Source organism: Symphalangus syndactylus, chromosome 11 (assembly GCF_028878055.3).
Source record: "Symphalangus syndactylus isolate Jambi chromosome 11, NHGRI_mSymSyn1-v2.1_pri, whole genome shotgun sequence".
Classification (NCBI taxonomy): domain Eukaryota; kingdom Metazoa; phylum Chordata; class Mammalia; order Primates; family Hylobatidae; genus Symphalangus; species Symphalangus syndactylus.
The window spans coordinates 53,852,977-53,871,323 of record NC_072433.2 but is presented as its reverse complement, the minus strand read 5'-3'; the positions used below and the strand labels follow the sequence as shown (position 1 = coordinate 53,871,323).

General features: G+C 55.0%; 2 protein-coding genes across 3 annotated transcripts; both read right to left on the bottom strand.

Moving 5' to 3' along the window:
* Nucleotides 1-612: 612 nt before the first annotated feature.
* Nucleotides 613-5,189, bottom strand: LOC129492650 (uncharacterized). The gene is made up of 4 exons (XM_055297872.2): nucleotides 5,049-5,189; nucleotides 3,116-3,275; nucleotides 1,268-2,126; nucleotides 613-1,076 (listed from the first exon to the last, which is right to left on the bottom strand). The coding sequence occupies exons 1-4, from the start codon at nucleotides 5,187-5,189 to the stop codon at nucleotides 1,019-1,021; spliced, it is 1,218 nt and encodes a 405-aa protein (XP_055153847.1). The 3' UTR covers nucleotides 613-1,018.
* Nucleotides 2,332-11,110, bottom strand: ZNF629 (zinc finger protein 629). 2 transcript variants are annotated; one of them, XM_055298809.2, is made up of 3 exons: nucleotides 10,917-11,110; nucleotides 8,299-8,404; nucleotides 2,332-8,162 (listed from the first exon to the last, which is right to left on the bottom strand). In XM_055298809.2, exons 2-3 carry the CDS (start codon nucleotides 8,308-8,310, stop codon nucleotides 5,598-5,600), a joined length of 2,577 nt encoding a protein of 858 aa, XP_055154784.1. In that variant the 5' UTR covers nucleotides 8,311-8,404; nucleotides 10,917-11,110; the 3' UTR covers nucleotides 2,332-5,597. The 2 variants fall into 2 exon arrangements, with proteins under 2 accessions (XP_055154784.1, XP_055154783.1); XM_055298808.2 differs by having other exon boundaries at nucleotides 2,332-8,143.
* Nucleotides 11,111-18,347: the final 7,237 nt, after the last annotated feature.

Here is an 18,347-nt window from a genome sequence, read left to right as displayed (position 1 = left end):
TCAGCCAGGCCTCTGTAAGCGCGGTGCCCTTCCAGGAGTCGCCTTCGCCTGGGCCCTTGAGTAAATGCCAAGTAATTCCGCATCGTCTCCCTAGATATCTGCTCTAAAGGCCACCCGGTCTCCTTATCAGAGGGGCAAAACTTAACTTGTGGGTCTTCATACCTAATAAAAGCCTGCATCAAACCACTTTCTCAAGGTCAAGTCCAAGGGAACGGGGTGAAGATCCCAGAATGTCAGTGAGGCAGCAACCATTGATGTGGTGGCAGGAACCAAACTTTTTTTTTTTTTTTTTTTTTTGAGACGGAGTCTCACTCTGTCTCCCAGGCTGGAGTGCAGTGGCACGATCTCGGCTCACTGCAACCTCTACTTCCCGGGTTCAAGCGATTCTCCTGCCTCAGCCTCCCGAGTAGCTGGGACTGCAGGCGTGCACCACTGCACCCAGCTGATTTTTGTATTTTTAGAGACGGGGTTTCACCATGTTGGCCAGGCTGGTCTCAAACTCCTGACATCATGATCTGCCTGCCTCGGCCTCCCAAAGTGCTAGGATTACAGGCGTGAGCCACTGTGCCCGGCCAGGAACCAAACTCTTAATAAACATTTCCTATGAGACTCTGGTGCCGGGAGGATTTGCCTTAATTTTTTGACTGCTTACCACCCCTAGTGGTCCCAGTGGCAGCGGTACCCTGGGCCGCTGCCCAGGGACTGGCAGACCAAAACTCCTCCTGGGCCCACCCCGACCTTGGCTGTCTTCTTGGGAGTCAACAGATGTTGGCATCAGTGGTGGACATGCCTGTTTCAGCCAGACCTTGGGCACTGCCTGTGATTGGCCAGTGGGTTGCCTGATGTTGACTGCTCTCTTCTCAAAACTTCCCTTGCATCTGACGGTGCTACGCTGTCCTGTCCTGGTTTTTCTCATACTGTCTTCTGCTGGTCCTCTTCCTCCACCCCTAAACTAGACCTGCTTTGCCACTCTGGGTGTGTTTATTCATGGTTATGGCTATAGCTAAGGTGATAAGACCTAACTGCTCCAGCCACTCCTCCTTCCTGAGCTCCAGACCTGGAGAATCACCACTGTTCTTGTGGCGAGAAGAGAGATCATGTCACTCTCAAATATCCCCAAGTGGTACCTTCCCCGAGCTGCTCCACGGGCTCCACACTGTGGGCTCTGCCCTCTGCCTGTCTTCCCATAGTCCCCTCTCTGTTCTAAGCCCATACCCAGCTGTTATGCGCCCCTGTCGCCCCTCCCACCCCCAGCCCATACACCTACTCTTGGGTCTTCTTGCAGCCCTCATCCTTCAGGTCACTTTCCCCGGAAAGCTTCCTGACCCTCCGCTGTGGCAGGCACCATCTCTGGGTCCACAGCCCTTCTGCGAAATCTCTGAAGCAGTCACTGCCCTGTGTCTGCTCTTCTGCTGTAGTCACTTTCCTGCAGATTTCTCCAGTGCTGGGACTCCTGATGGACCTCAGTGTCCCCAGGGCTTGGCACACAGAGAATGTAGAGTAGCCTTCATTACTTGTTTCTCCTCTCCTCCCAGCCCCCTTTCCAGGTGGGGAAGGGAAGGAGACACTGAACCTGCCTTGGGTTGTTGTCAGAGGGATACAGGAAAGGTGGGGAGACGCTTTCTGGGTGGGGCAGGATCCCCCCAACCCCCCATGGCCAGGCCCAGGGCCCAGGAGACTGAGCACTGAAGCAGGCCTGACATTGGGATGGAGTGGGCGCAAAACATGCTTGAGTTCCTGGCCATTCTGGTTTCCTTCACGGACTTGCTGTGGATCTTGGGCAAGTGGCTGCCCTTCTCTGAGCCTCACCCTCTCCACACAGTGAGGGCACAAAGGCTGACATCCTGGGAGTGAGATGACAAGCCAGGTCTCCACCCACCTCTCCCAGGGTCCCCAAGTGAACCAGGAATGGTGGATGCCAGCTTCTGAAACTAGATCCTCAGAACTTCCCTGTGGCAGGTTGCAGGTGTGGTGGCCAGAGAGGCCTCCCTGGGGCTGCACAGCTGGGCTTGAGCTGGCCAGCGCCAGAGCCACCAGGTGGCCACTCTGCAGTCCCGCTGGTGGACAGGCCAGGCACCGATGAGAACAGCTTAGCTCGGCTGCCATCTCATCAGATTTATCCCTTTCTGCACCAAGGGAGTGCAGCTTAAAACTTCATAAACTCTTCAGCTTCCCACACGCCAGCACTGGATGGGGATTTTAGGGCCCCTGGGTGAAGGGGGGCCTGGGGCTGGGCTGAGCTTTTGCAGTCACTCCTGGGCTCCGGCTTAAGGTGAGGCCATGCTCTTTCAGCTCACTTTAGGCTGAAAGAAAAAACAAGAAACACCCAGGAAATCTTACTCCCTTTATTCTCTTCAACTAAGCAACATGACCACCAGTGACACACAAAACACTGTTTTGGACACACAACACTCAAAAGTGGAGCCTCTCTTCACTCTATGGGGACAAGTCAGGTGACTGGGGCTTCCCTAGTGAAGGCAAAGGAGTCTGGGAGCTGCTGACCTCAGGGCAGGTCACGGAACCCCACCTCTTGGCTGTGATGGCTTCAAGTTTCCCTATCATTCAGGATTCATGCCCAGTTCCAAGTTCCCATCTGACCTCCATGTCCACAGCAGTTTCGAGTTTCACTCTAAGCTCTACCCTTTGCTTTCCTCACTGACTCCCTGACCCTATCTGTTGGGCTCCTCCCTCCACCAGGGCGTTTCTGAGGGGCCTGGGGCCTGCATGTGATTGGACAAGAGGGTTTGGCTGCACAGTGCCCTCCAGACTCAGTTCTGGTGAGCAGATGCTTTGACCCCTGGGCCTTCATCTGAGCCGATCTGAGCAACTCTAGCCACTGCCACCTCCCCGCTTCAATCCTCCCAAGACGTAGCTCACTCTGGGAGGGAAGCTCCTGGTTAAAGGAGCTTGGGGAGGTGGGCAAGAGAGAACAGACCACACCCCAGAGGTCTCAGACCCTGCCCCTTTCCTACTGCAAGACGCCTGACCCTACGAACTGTGCTCACATCATCCATCTCGTACGAGAGCCAAGCCCCTTAGCCCTCACCCATCCCTACAACATGCGAGCATCCTACTACATATGCTACACCCTAGTCCGAAACAGGCCTGCACCGGCCTTCGGCCACACTGCCTGCCTCCCCCCAGACTGGCCTCTGAGACCCAAAAGTTGCTCCCCAGGCCTCTTCTGGGAACAGATTCCTTAGGCCCGTTTCTGAGAGCATCTGCTTCTGGCTTTGCGAGGGGTTTGTCTTTACAACTTCAGTTTCTGCTACCATCTTGGGGAGGGGGAAATCTGCTTAGACTTGGCAGACTTCTCAGTCTTACAGGGCACCCCCTTCATCGGCATTCTGTTAGGGAGAGACCCACAGGCAGAGCCCCCCTCAGTAGTGCTTCCCTTCCTGGCACTTGGGTAGGCTAGGGCGTTACACAGATGGCAACATGGTTCTCCACACAATCTTGAGGCCTGCCTTCTCCCTCTCCCCAGCAGGCCTGGCGTTTTCCTCCCACAATGTTTGAGATTTTGATCCTTTTAAATGTGAGGGTCATCCCACTGGGGCCAGGATAGATGAAGGGCGAAGGATTTGCATAAAGGTTGTGTGAACCTTTAGGTCATGGAATTAGAGGTCTCTTCCACAGCTTTGCAAAAATCCGGGTCACCCCTCTCTGAGATGTGACTCTTGACGGGCCCCACAGCTGGCATCTCAGTCCTCTTACTCCAGGACAGTGCACTACTGGGGTTGGCAAGCACTTCCTTTGCGACCCAGCACTGAGCAGAGTCCTCTCTTTTTGAAGGGGTCTCCAGGATTAGGGAGTGGGATTCTTGTTACAGATGTTTCATTCAAGAGTTTTCTCTCTTCCGCCATCTCATAGGGCAACAGTCTCTCCCCAGCCACATACGCCCAGGCCTGTGAGCAGGCTTGGCTGTTTATGAACGTGTAACTATGTGGTGTGGGAGGTGAGATGGGCCTGGCAAGGGAGCCTTTCTCATCCTTCTGTTTCCTTCTGAAGGTTTCTGGCTAAGGAGGAGAGGGGAGCCAAGTGAGTGGAATCCATCCCATCCATCCCAAGGCTGAGATTGGGCTGGATCATCACAACCCTGGAGGGCTCCAGGTACCAGGGTGAGGAGGGTGATACGGCCTCTATGGACTCTTCAGGGACCTGTGGCTCAGTCCGTGGGGTGTCTGGATCCCCACCAGGGAGGCTGCCTTATCCTGGGGGGCAGCCTTGCTACCAACAAAGATGAATAGCTGAAGTTTAAAATCAAGTTGCTGGCTAATCAAAGCTTTCTAAGAAATTCTGTGGTCCTGATGACTTGGGAGAAGGCTGGGGAGGCCCACACACAGGCCCTAAGTCTCTGAAGGGCTTTATTCTTTGGAGGTCGACTAGCAGCGGTTCTCCCTCTCCACTGAGGACAGAATTCGAGGAAATGTGCTGCCACTGGCGGCAGTTAGATTTCAGGAAAAACCTCCTGACGGTGAGACCTGAGAATGTGGTGGGAGGCAACTGCCATCCCTGGAGGCCTTGTAGAGTAGAAGTCCCTGGCTAGGCAGGGAGAAAGGGTGGTCCTGCCTGGTGCGGGGAGAACATTTGCACCCTGAGAGCTGGGACCTGCCTGATACTTGCAGTTTCACAAGCTCCCGGAAGCAAGAAGGGGCCTGGAGTTAGCTGGGTTCAATGTGAGCAGTTTCCCCACCTTGGTTTGCTCCCCTCAAAGCAATCTAACAGAAACTGTCCCCTGCTTCCCCCTAATTTTTGTGGTGGTTTCTCAGTATCCTTATACTGACCATGTTTCTGCACCCCAAACTTCAGCCTTTAAAAAGGCTTGCCAATTTGTTTTTTCTTCCCCATTTTGGGGTTCTTTTTGATAAGGGATTCCACAGGCCTCTTTTCCTAACATACACAATTTATCTAACATTGGCCTCAAACCCCAAGGAACCCCAGTGCAGTGAGCGGGACCTTTTCTTCCTAGTCTCTGTCTTATCTCCTCTGGGGGCTCCAGGGCTCCTGGTCACTTATTTTTCTCCTATTTTCTTCCTTTTCAGTTCCACCCAGTTCCCACACCACTCCCCCAGCTGAGCATCTTCCTCCATGGGAACTGTCCAGGGCTGCTGGGAAAGAACACTGTGGAACAGCGAGGGAGAAGTGTTTTCTGCATCTTCTGAGGGTCGTTCCTCCCGGGTCAGTGCCATCGCGGCACTTCCCTGACCCTATAGGATTTTCCTAAGGATTTTGATACAGTTTTATAGGGTTGTTCAGAGATGTATTGGGACCTCTTCCTACAATTAATAGGGCTTTTATCCACTATGGTTTATAGGGTTTTTCTGCTACAGATTTAAAGGGCTTTTTTTTTTTCCTACATATTTATAGGGTTTCTAACCCAACAGTTTTTCTCTGCTGCCTTATAAGTGCATCCCACCAACAATTTTATAGGGTTTCTCATCACTGATGTAAAAGCACTATTTTTTCCCAGGGTTCTTTCTCCTCCACTCTACTACCATCTGATAGGGTTATCCTCCCTTCCCCATGTAATTTTTTTGGGGGAAAAAATCCAGTGTTCCTCTCTGGAGAGAGCAAGGCCCCTGGTCTCCAGCCCCATTTCACAGGGAGACACCTGGGTGGCAGCTCCTATGGAGCAGGAGGGCTGCGACTTCTGTGAAGCCATCTCCACACTCGGGGCACAGATAGGGCTTTTCTTCCACTAGGGTTTTGGGGTTTTCTCCTTCTTCCTCTTCCCCATGGCTGCTGCTCTCTGTGGGGGTAGGGGCTTCCCCCTCACCTTCCTGGTCTGTGGACAGGGTGGCTTCCTCTGGAGGGGGTTCCTCGGGACTGGGGGACTTTTCCTGGGTGTGGGTTTCTTGGTGCCGGGTGAGGGCCACGCGGTCGAGGAAGGAGGCCCTGCAATCTGAGCAGCTGTAGGGTCTGGCCCCCAGGGGGCTCCTGAGATGCTCTAGGAGGACGGAAGAGCTCTTCCCCAGCTCTGAACTCTTCTGGGAGCTCTTCCCACCTGCATGGACTTTCTGGTGCAGCAGCAGCTCAGAGCTGAGGCCAAAGCTTTGTTTGCATTCAGGGCATTTAAAGGGCTTCCCACTTAAGAAGGGGCTGGGCCCTGCGCCTTCCCCTAGGCCAATTCTATAATCAGGAAAGAGAAAGGGCTTTTCGTTGCCGTGGGTGAGCTGGTGCTGGAGGAGCACAGAGCGATCCAGGAAGCTCTCTCCGCAGTGGGAGCAGATGTAGGTCTTGGAGGACAGCAGCCCCCGCCTCTGGCTGAAGCCCTCCTGACCCTCCGGCGGCTTAAGGGGCTGTCCGGGGGCTTCGGCTCTGCCCTCCGCAGCCCCGGGGTAGGAATTCCCTCTGAAAGGGAGCCTTGGGGATCGTAACTGAGGAGGTTTGGGGGCTGCGTGTGCGATGAGGCCGTCTGCATTTTTGTAGGGGTTTTCTCCGATGTGGATCCTCTGATGTTGCATGAAGATGCCCTCGTCGTTGAAGCCCTTTCCGCACACGAGACACTTGTGCGGCTTGGCTCCCGGCGGCGGGGTCAGCAGGGAGGGGTCCCCGAGCCCCAGCAGGGTGTCGCCCTGCGCCCTCCGCGCTGGGGTCTTCCCCCTCTCATGGATCACCCGGTGCTGCTCCAGCTCGTGGGCTTCCAGGAAGGCCTTCCCGCAGTCGGAGCACACGAACAGGTTCTCATCCATGTGCGTGCGGACGTGGGTGATGAGGTTAGAGCTCTGGCTGAAGCTCTTGCCGCACTCGGGGCACTTGTAGGGCTTCTCGCCGGTGTGCGTGCGGCGGTGCTGGATAAGGTGGGAGCTGCGGATGAAGCTCTTGCCGCAGTCGGAGCACTTGTAGGGCTTCTCACCGGTGTGGATGCGCTGGTGGCGGATAAGGGTGGAGCTCATGATGAAGCTCTTGCCGCAGTCGGCGCAGATGTAGGGCCGCTCGCCGCGGTGGATGCGCTGGTGGTTGATGAGGTTGGAGCTGACGCTGAAGCTCTTGCCACACTCGGGGCACTTGTAGGGCCGCTCGCCCGTGTGCGTGCGCTGGTGCCGCAGCAACGTGGCGCTCAGGGTGAAGGTCTTGCCGCACACCGGGCACTTGAATGGGTCCTCGCGCAGGTGAGTCCGCTGGTGCTTGATGAGGGTGGAGCTGTGGCCGAAGCTCTTGCCGCACTCCAAGCACTCGTAGGGCTTCTCGCCTGTGTGCGTGCGCTGGTGCTGGGTCAGCTCCGAGCTCTGGATGAAGCTCTTCCCGCACTCAGTGCAGCGGTATGGCTTCTCGCCCGCGTGGATCTTCTGGTGCTTGAGGAGGTTGTGGTTCTGGCCGAAGCGCTTCCCGCACTCGGGGCACTTGTAGGGTTTCTCGCCTGTGTGCGTGGCCTGGTGCTGGATGAGGTCTGAGCTGCGGTAGAAAGCCCGGCGGCACTCGCCGCACTTGTAGGGCTTCTCGCCGGTGTGGGATCGCTGGTGCTTGATGAGGTTGGTGCTCTGGGTGAAGGCCTTCTCGCACTCCGTGCACTTGTAGGGCTTCTCTCCTGTGTGCGTGCGCTGGTGCTGCACCAGATTGGAGCTCCAGCTGAAGCACTTGCCGCAGTCGGGGCACTTGTAGGGCTTCTCGCCGGTGTGTGTGCGCTGGTGCTGCACCAGGTGCGAGCTCTGCGTGAAGCTCTTGCCGCACTCGGAGCAGGTGTTGGGCCGCTCTCCCGTGTGGATGCGCTGGTGCCGCAGCAGCTTGGACCACTGGCTGAAGCTCTTGCCACACTCGTTGCAGATGTAGGGCTTCTCCGCCCCCGCCGGGCGGCCCTGCACCAGCTCCCGCAGGCTGGGCTCGTTGGCGGGGACGACCGGGGGGCTGTTCCATGTGGTGAGAGCGCCCCACTGCCAGCTGGCCTCGCAGGCCTTGGTCCAGTCAGATGGGGTAGGGACTACCTCCGGGGCTGGGGGGTCCAGGGGGGTCTGGTGGTCCAAGGGGTTGGAGTGACCCAGTGGAGTTGGGGGGTTCTGGGGGACAGAGGGGTCCTGGGAGGGTCTCTCCAGGGACATCTCTGTTGAGTCCTTGGATTCTGGACTCTGAGCCGGGTCTCCCATGATGATCTCCTCCCCAGAACTTTCCTGCCGAGGGCTCTCCTCTTCGTTTTCACTCTCGGCACCTACAGAAAGAAAGGGAGTCTACAGCCCCCAGCCCCTTTCAGAACACGGGGTTTGGTCTTTCTTCCCTCCCCTGGGTGTCCCCCAGAGTCCAGGCCCCTCCCTGAGCCGGGACCACCGTCTCGCCGGGACCGCAGCCCCCTCTTGTGCCCCTCACCTCTGTGAGCATCGTTGGGGCTCTGTTCCGGACCCTGCAGATCCGGGCCCCACAGCGCAGTCTCGGGCTCCATCCCAGAGCTCAGGACTGCAGTGTTCCAGGGACCCTGCGAGGGAAGACAGCGATGAGCGCACACTGGGAGCTGATTATGCACTTTGCTTTATTCCCCCTGAACCTCACTCCCACCCTGCCCCGCCCCATTCCTCCTTGTGTGAGCTTCAGTGTCCTCCCACCCCATTTTTCTGGGCATGGGTTCTTGCTGTGGCCCCCTTCCCCTGCAGTCCTGATTCTCACTCCAGATCTTAAGAGCACAACTAAGCAAGCAGGTGAATTTAAGAGCGTAATTAAAAACTCATCACTCAGAAGCCTTTGAACCCAGAATGGGGGCTGGAGCAGTCTGTGACATCCACAGGGGAAGGAGGTTTTCACTCCACACCTCTGATGCCCAGAGGCTGGGAAACCTGTTATTTGCTAATCAGAGGAAGCTCATTAAGGCTCTAATTTTCCTCCTAATGGGGCTGCTAATTGAGACCAATAAACTTTTCTGTGCCCCAGAGTGAACCGAGGCTGCCTGAGACACTTAAAGGGTTAAGAAAAAAAAAACACCCCAGTTTCCCAGAGGAGACAGAGGCCCTCTAAAAGGACTGGGGCACTTTCCTGCTATCCAAGCACAGAAAGAGGGTCAGGCTGGAGGTGGGGGGAGGGGCAGTTTAAAGCTGCATCTGCAGGAACCGCCCAGAGGAAGAGAAAAAGTAAGGAGAAGTGGAGGATGGATGCTTGTGTGAACACCTGCGGCAGACCCAGCGCCTGCCATGGTGTCATTTCTCTCACCCAGTCCTCCCACAGCCTGGTGAGGAGACCCAGAAATCAGGCTGTCCATTTTACAGATTAGTACATCAACGCCTGGGGAAACCTCTCCAAGGTCAAGGCTGGGAAGTGGCAGAGCTAAGATGATAAAAGCAGGGCTCCGTGTCTGGCTCACCCCTGTCTCTGAGAGCATGAGGTGACCTTGGGAGTCATGTGAGACTCATGCTCATGGGAGGCTGGCAGTAGACAGGTGATGAGGACAGCTCATGGGGAGCCTGCTGGCAGTGAGAATAGGCTGGAGAAATTCCTGGGACCCAGAGGTTTCCCAGGCTAGAAAAGGAGGAGTTGGACCCAGGGACTAGGCCTGCTGGTCTGCACCCATGAGCTGGAACCATACTCCCCACCAAAGCCCTCCTATCCCCACTCCTGCCTGGACCCTCCTTCTCCTTTTGTTCTGCTTTGTTGAGGCTGTTTCCCAAGCCTAGCCTGGCACTTAATAGGTGCTCCAGAAACTTTGCTGAATGAATGAATGAGTGAGATGTCCCTAGCCCCTGGAACACCTGTTTGGTCTAATGCCTTTAAAGATCAGTTTGCAAGGGGATGGCAGCAAAGGAGCAGGAGTTCCAAGTGACCCCCTGGTAAAATAAATAAATAAACAAATAAATAAAAACAGCCAGCTGTCACTCCAAAAATGGTGAGATGAGTTCAGGATGAGGGAACGGGGCCACAGGAACAAAGGGCTATAAGGAGGTCCCACACCATTTACACCCTGCAGAGAATCCCTGGGTGGGGCCTGGAAACTTTGGATGGCTGTGTGAGGTGGGCGCTGTGTGCACAGGGGCAGTGGGGCAAGGGAGACATGGCAGGAGGCAGCTGAGAGGTGACCAAGGTGAAGCAAGACTGCTGCACCCTGGCGAAGAGCGGTAGGAGAGACAGAAGTTAACGTTTAGGAAGTAAATTAATTTCTTCATCTCTGCAGCTACTTAAGCTCTGAGAATCCCCCCTCCCCGCCTGTAAGTGTCTTTGGGGTGGTGGAAGCGGAGACCTCTGCCACACTGGGGGCTGCCTGATGTCTGGTCCGGCAAGGATGCCCTGCTATGTTTGCTGGGGACAGGTAAGAGTTTGTGGACCTCGATGGTCTCCAAAAAATTCTCCCCTAGTGGTCCAGAATAGGAGGGAAAGGGTTAATGACAGGGCCGACACAGAGCATGGACGTGGGAAGACCGAGGGAGGCCGAGGCGCTGGGAGCCCAGGCGCCAGGCACGCCAGCCTGAGACCTCACGATGGCCCCACTGCAGAGGGAGGGAATGAGGAGCCGCCTCCCGAGAGATGTGGGGAATGGCCCAGGGTGACCCTGACATGGAGGCGGCGGAAATGCGACCGCCCGGCCCGGCCACCCCACCGCCTGCACCGTCGACCCCAGACTTATGCTCCCCCGGAGCCGCGACCCCCGTCCCACTGCTGATCCAGAGCCTGGGCATCCGCCCCCGCCCCGGCCCCCGGGGTCCCGGCTCCTTCCAGCACTGCCAGGCTCCTCCAGGGCTGCGCTGGCAGCGCCGGCCCCCGGCCCCGGCCGATCCCTCTTCCCAGAATCCCCAGGCTCCCCTCCCCCGCCACCGACCCCCGCGCTTCCCAGAATCCTCGGCCCTCCGCGCCCCCCGCCCGCCCCCACCCCGGCCACAGCCCCGGGCATGGGTGGGGGGGGCTTAGGCCCGGGCTCCCGGCCCCCGCCTCCCGGGCCCCATTGTTCCCCGGCGGCCGTCCCGGGCACTCCAGGCCACCCCCCGGGAACCCAGGCGTCCCCAACTCACGGCTCTGGGGTCTGGGAAAAGCCGGAAGGCGGAATCCAGCCCCAGGGGACTTAACCCCTTCAGTGCCCTGCCTCGGGGGACGGACTGGGCGCCGAGGACTCTGGGGTCCTTCTTAAGGGGTGATTCCAGGCTGAGGACCCGGGGACCAGTTCAGGGTGACTGGGACGGAGCAGGAAGTGACCCCAGCTTCCCGGGCCCCTCTAGCCTGGAGTCAGAGCATCAGCTCTATGGGATTTAACCCTTTGCCTCCCGCAGCCTGGGGAAAAAAGGGGACAGCGGTGGGAGCAGGGAGGAGGCTGGGACGACGCCCCTGTCCCCGTCTCCAGTGGGAGCAGGCAGCGTGGGCATCTGGGGGAGCCCCGATGCCCGCGAGGGTCCCTGGGCTTCTGGCCGCTCTTCATCTCGCAGGGGCTCCGCCGGCCGCGCCCGGAAAGCCCTATCTCAGATTTGGTGGCTGCTAATCCCCTGAGGCCAGCCTTTGTTTGGACTCACCCTGGGATGGGGCTGGGATGGGAGCAGGGGCTGGCAGAGCAGACCTGAGAGGGAACACCCTAAGCACTAAACATGGCCTTAATGCTTGATGGAAGTCATGGCTGCAGGAGTTGGGACTGCAGGGACAAGCATAGCCGGCAAGGATTTGCAATAGCCTGTGTCCCAGCCCCTCTTCCCCAAACACCTCTCCTCAGAGGAGGAAACTGAGGCTTACGGTGGCAGGAAAGAAGCCACTGGGGGTTCCCTGGCCAAGGAGGGAGAACCTCTTTTCTCATAGCTCAGAGGGCACCCGGCTCACAGCAGAAGAAACCTTTAAAAACCCAGGAACACTGGTGGCCTCTCAACGTCCAAGTTATCTATGCTCGCAATTTTTACAGCCTTTCTTTCTTGTCTTCCTTATCACAGTCCCATGGGATAAGGTTGCCCATCATCCCCATTTCACCGGGGAGGAAACCAAGGTGTGAGAAGCGAGTGGTGTACTTAAGGTCACCTGATTCTTTCAGTTCAACACATTGCATTATTATTCCTGGGCACTGTGGTTAACACCGGGGTGGGCATACCTCAGAGATGCATGGAAATTGGGCTTTCTACCCTTGGGAAGTTTGGTATTGTGTGTGTGTTACAGACACAGAGGAATCCTGGGAGCGTGCAGAGGGCTCTGTCCAGAGACTGAGGGGCCTGGGGGAAGAGTAAACCAAAGGTCAGAAATTACTAAAGGCAGCTGGGCACGGTGGCTCACGCCTGTAATCGCAACCCTTTGGGAGGCCAAGGCAGGTGGATCACTTGAGGTCAGGAGTTCGAGACCAGCCTGGACAACATGGTGAAACCATGTCTCTACTAAAAATACAAAAATTAGCCAGGCGCAGTGGCTCATGCCTATAATCCCAGCACTTTGTGAGGCCGAGGCAGGCAGATCACTTGAGCCCAGGAGGCAGAGGCTGCAGTGAGCCGAGATTGAGCCACTGCACTCCAGCCTGGATGACAGAGTGAGACCCTGTCTCAAAAAAAACAAAAAAAGAAGGAGGGAGGGAGAGAGAGAAAGAGAGAAAAGGAAGGAAGGGAGGGAGGGAGGGAGGAAGGAAGGAAGGAAAAGAGAAAAGAGAAGAAATTGCTAAAGGCCAGGCCTGGTGGCTCATGCCTGTAATCCCAGCACTTTGGGAGGCTGAGGCAGGAGGATTACCTGAAGTCAGGAGTTCAAGACCAGCCTGGCCAAACCCCATCTCTACTAAAAATACAAAAATTAGCTGGGGCTGGCTGGGCACAGTGGCTCACGCCTGTAATCCCAGTACTTTGGGTTGCTGAGGCAGGCGGATCACAAAGTCAGGAGTTTGAGACCAGTCTGACCAACATGGCGAAACCCCGTCTCTACTAAAAATACAAAAATTAGTTGGGCGTAGTGGTGTACACCTGTAATCCCAGCTACTCAGGAGGCTGGGCAGGAGAATTGCTAGAACCTGGGAGGCGGAGTTTGCAGTGAGCAGAGATCGCACCACTGCACTCCAGCCTGGGTGACAGAGTGAGACTCTGTCTCAAAAAAAAAAAAAAAAAATTAGCTGGGCATAGTGGCGTGCACCTGTAGTCCTAGCTACTCTGGAGGCTGAGGCACGAGAGTTGCTTGAACCCAGTTGGTGGAGGTTGCAGTCAGCTGAGATCACGCCACTGCACTCCACCCTGGGTGACATAGTAAGACTGTATCTCAAAAAGAAAAATTAAAAATTGAATTTCTTGCTTATTTATTTATTTATTTATTGAGACAGTCTCGCACTGTCACTCAGGCTAGAGCGCAGTGGTGCAATCTTGGCTCACTGCAAGCTCTGCCTCCCGGGTTCACACCATTCTCCTGCCTCAGTCTCCTGAGTACCTGGGACTACAGGCGCCTGCCACCACACCCGGCTAATTTTTTTGTATTTTTAGTAGAGACAGGGTTTCACCGTGTTAGCCAGGATGGTCTCAATCTCCTGACGTTGTGATCCGCCCACCTCAGCCTCCCAAAATGCTGGGATTACAGGCCTGAGCCACCGCGCCTGGCCTGAATTTTCTGCTTCTTTGGAAAATCCAAAGATGTGGCAATGTGTCCACGTTTTCACATGTCAGTAACTGGCTGTTGCTGGGCAGCTTGCGTCTTTACAGGGCACTGACCTGCCAGCTGGTCACCATCCCTGTCACTCCTCTGTGTCCCCAATGAGGCCAAGGTGGCTTCATTATATGAATGGTCCTTCACTGCTGATGTTCCAACCCCCGTTTAACTGTAGGTATAGATTCTGGACCCCTAGGCCGGGTGCGGTGGCTCACGCTTGTAATCCCAGCACTTTGGGAGGCCGAGGCGGGCGGATCACGAGGTCAGGAGATCGAGACCACGGTGAAACCCCGTCTCTACTAAAAATACAAAATTTAGCCGGCCGTGGTGGCGGGCGCCTGTAGTCCCAGCTACTCGGAGAGACTGAGGCAGGAGAATGGCGTGAACCCGGGAGGCGGAGCTTGCAGTGAGCCGAGATCGCGCCACTGCACGCCAGCCTGGGTGACAGAGCGAGACTCCATCTCAAAAAAAAAAAAAAAAAAAGATTCTGGACCCCTTAGTCTGTGTCTCCAAGGTTCAGAGTAACTTTTTATTTTTAGAGACAGTGTCTTGCTGTCACTCAGCCTGGGGTGCAGTGGCACCATCATAGCTCACTGCAGCCTTGAATTTCTAGGCTCAAGCAATCCTCCCACCTTAGCCTCTCAAGTAGCTGAAGCTACAGGTGTGTGCCACCGTGCCTGGCTAACTTAATTTAAAAATTTTTTGTTCCTCACAAAACTTCTTCCTGAATAATTTTTTTAATATTTTATAGAAATAGGATCTCACTATATTGCCCAGGCTTGTCTCAAACTCCTGGATTCAAGCAGTCCTCCCACCTTCACCCCGCAAAGTGCTGAGATTATGGGCATGAGCCACCACGCCCAGCTCCAGAGTAACACATGAGGATGGTGCCTGCTGACATAGTTACATTTATTGAGCACTTACGCACTAGGCACTGTGTTTGCATGTAACAACTCCTTAAACCTCCACAACTCATGGCACCATTATTATCATCATCCTGGGACAGAAATGGTAAGTCACTTGCACACAGGTCACCAGTGGCAGGAGTGGATTTAAACCCATGCACAGTGACTTCAGAGCCACCGTGGATCCTAAACACACCTCTCCTGCTCAGATGGGCCCAAGCGTGTCTGGGACCCAAGGGTGAGCCTCTCAGTCCCTCTGTCCTCTTCCTCAGAGTTGGAGAGAGGAGCTGGGAAGGGCAGGGCACCCCCATTTGGGCCAATACATCCTCCAGGAAGAGTCTGGGTGTCCTGCTCCTAGGGACATAAAGGCTGCCATGTCCTCTTGCCCTCAGTCAGCTGGCATTGCAGCCATGGCAGCAACCTGCCTGGCAGGGGAGCTCTTGCAGGGATGTAGAGGATCCCACCCTCACACCTGTCATGAACAACTCACCCAGTGCTCTTCTCTTTGTTTGTTTGTTTGAGACTAGTCTTGCTCTGTTGCCCAGGCTGGAGTGCAGTGGCACAGTCTTGGCTCACTGCAACCTCCGCCTCCTGAGTTCAAGGGATTCTTCTGCCCCAGCCTCCCAAGTAGCTGGGACTACAGACACGTACCACCATGCCCAGCTAATTTTTGTATTTTTAGTAGAGACGGGGTTTCACCATATTGGCCAGGCTGGTCTCGAACTCCTGACCTCATGATCTGCCTGCCTCGGCCTCCCAAAGTGCTTGGATTACAGGCGTGAACCACCACGCGCAGCCCAATGCTCTTCTTAGTTATGGGCCTTATGCAGCCCGAGGGGCTGCAATAACAGTGAGTTCCTGGCCAGGTGTGGTGGCTCACACCTGTAACCCCAGCACTTTGGGAGACCAAGGCAGGCAGATCAGTTGAGGTCAGGAGTTTGAGACCCGCCTGGCCAACATGGTAAAACTCCGTCTCTACTAAAAATACAAAAATTAGCTGGGCATGATGGTGGGCCCTGTAATCCCAGCTACTTGGGAGGCTGAGGCAGGAGAATCACTTGAACCCGGGAGGCAGATGTTACAGTGAGCCAAGATCGTGCCACTGCATTCCAGCCTGAGCGACAGAGCAAAACTGCATCTCAGAACAAAAAACAAACAAAAAAGTGAGGTCCTGGAGGTAGACCCGGGTCCAAACCTGCGACAGCACTCCTTTTGAGGGGGCACCAGCTGCGGGGAGTCTGTCCCTTGCAGACCCCTGACCTGGCGATGAATGAATAAAGTATAATGGCACACAGATACTTTGCTCTGCCAGTCCAGCTGAGGGTCCAAGCCACTTACAGGCTCCCTGCTGAGTCCTGTAAACAGTTGCGACTGCGACCCTGATCAGCTAGTCAGAATCACATTTATTCAGTAAGATTAATTAACAAAAGCTTGAGTCAACACCATTAGAAGGTAACTGACATTGCGGACTTCCCCAGTAAAAAGCACTTAAGCACCTGGTATATCAAAGGTTAGTTTTAAGATCGAATGAGTAAACAAGCTAGCTAGGTAAACTACTCTGCCTTCCTTTATTACTACTTTAATTTGTTAAAAGGTAAAGATCAGGTTGCCTTCAACCATATCTATTACCGAAGCTAATGCAAACTTCTCGGCCTTCCAAGAAGATTGGTGTCTATCTCTAAAACTATCTAATATTTTTCCCACCAGCCTGACTGAATCCCAACACAAACCCTGCGCCATCCTCACTGGCTGGTGTGGTCTTGGGCAACTCTTGGAGATTCAGCTTCCTCTTCCTTGGGAAGAAGATGAGCCTTGGTACCCAAGGGACAGAGGGGTAAATGAGATAATGTGTGTCCGAGCACTTGGGAAGAATGTGTTCCCTCTCCCAAAGGAGGTGACCAGCGGAGCCGGGTTGGCCTCACTCTTCCTTGTCTGAGCTCACAGCCCTTGGCCTGGTAGGTAGGAGATAGAGGATTCTCAAAGCCATGTCCTGAGATGACACCGGGAGTGTTTAACCTGTGAGGACTCACCATCATAAGCTCCAACCACTGGTGTCTGGCCAGGGATACTCTAGAGGGCAGGATGGTGATGCTGGAGGGACCCATGCTGTTCCACACCTGAGGCACCCTCTCAAATGGAGAGGGTCTCACTGCAGGCAGGAGAGGCTGCAGAGGCCACCGTCAGGCCAGGGTGGGCCTCCTTCCTGGAGATGTGTGAGCCACAGGTGGGCTGGCGGCTGCTTTTCAGGACTGCAGTCCTTAAATGTGGGGCAAGAGCTGAGGCTGAGGAGCTAGCAGGCCCCTCCCACCTTGGGATTTCATGATCATTCACTTACTGCCCAAAAACCTACCATGTCTCCCTAATGCTTCACACATCAGACCTCCTGCCCTCCTGATGCCTGCTAACAGCTGCATTTCCCAAGACTCAGACCTGAGCCCTTCCCTTGTGTTCTCTTCCTGAAAAATCTCAGTGTGGCCAATTCCAAAATCCCTAGATGTCCACTGCTCAGCCCGTAGCCCTCTCCTCACCGCCATCCCCTTGTTTTTTTGTAGTTGTTTGTTTTTTGAGACAGAGTCTTGCTCTGTTGCCAGGCTGGAGTGCAGTGGTGCAATCTTGGCTTACTGCAACCTCCACCTCCCAGGCTGAAGTGATTCTCCTGCCTCAGCCTCCTGAGTAGCTGGGACTAAAGGCGCGCACCATCACGCCCAGCTAATTTTTGTATTTTTAGTAGAGACGGTTTCACTATGTTCGCCAGGCTGATCTTGAACTCCTGACCTCAAGTGATCCCCCCACCTCAGCCTCCCAAAGTGCTGGGATTACAGGCGTGAGCCACTGCGCCCGGCCCCGCCCCCCCTGTTTTTAAGACACAGGGTCTGGCTCTGTCACCCAGGCTGGAGTGCAGTGGCATGATCACAGCTCACTTCAGCCTTGGCCTCTTGGGCTCAAGCGGTCCTCCTGTCTCAGTCTCCTAACTAACTGGGACTATAGGCATGGGCCACCGCACCCCCTTAATTTTTTTATTTTTTGCAGAGACAGGGTCTTGCTCTGTTGCTCAGGCTAATCTCAAACACCTAGTCTTGAACTCCTGGTCTATAACTCCTGACCTCAAGTGATCCTCCCACCTCAGTCTCCCAAAGTGCTAGGATTACAGGCATGAGCCACCGCCTCCTCACTTTGTTCTTTATCTCCATTTGCCTAACAGATCTTTCCACTAGGCTGTCACCGCAGATTCACCAGCTCCATTGCCCTACACCACACCTGATCATTCTGCTCCCCAAGGCCTGAGGGATCCACCCCCTTAATCAGTAAATCCTGATTCCTGTGGTGCTCCTGCTGCCCTCACCCCCCACCCCAGGCCACTGGAGCCCTCAGGTCCTCATTCCTGAATCACCACAGTGACTTTCAAATGGGTTGTCCCCACTCCAGCCCCCTTCACTTCTCCCTGCCCATCTGGTGCCCCATGGATCTTCCTAAAAGTACGGGTGTGTTCCCCCTTCAGAACCCGCCGTGGTCCTTATTATCTTTTTTTCTTTTTTCTTTTTTTTTGAGACGGAATCTCACTCTGTCACCCAGGCTAGAGTGCAGTGGTGCAATCTTGGCTCACTTAAATTTCCACCTCCCAGGTTCCAGCGATTCTCCTGCCTCAGCCTCCCAAGTAGCTGGGACTACAGGTACACGCCACCAAGCCTGGCTAATTTTTGCATTTTTTAGTACAGACAGGGTTTGACCATATTGGCCAGGCTGGTCTCAAACTCTTGACCTCGTGATCCACCCGCCTTGACCTCCCAAAGTGCTGGGATTACAGGTGTGAGCCATCGCGCCCAGCCAGGTCCTTATTATCAGTAGAGGGCTTAAACACAGTTGTTGTTTTGTTTTTTAAATCATGGCATTTTTATATTTTTTAAAAATCAAGATAACTTTAAGCTATAGAAAATCATATACAAATGGGTAAATAAA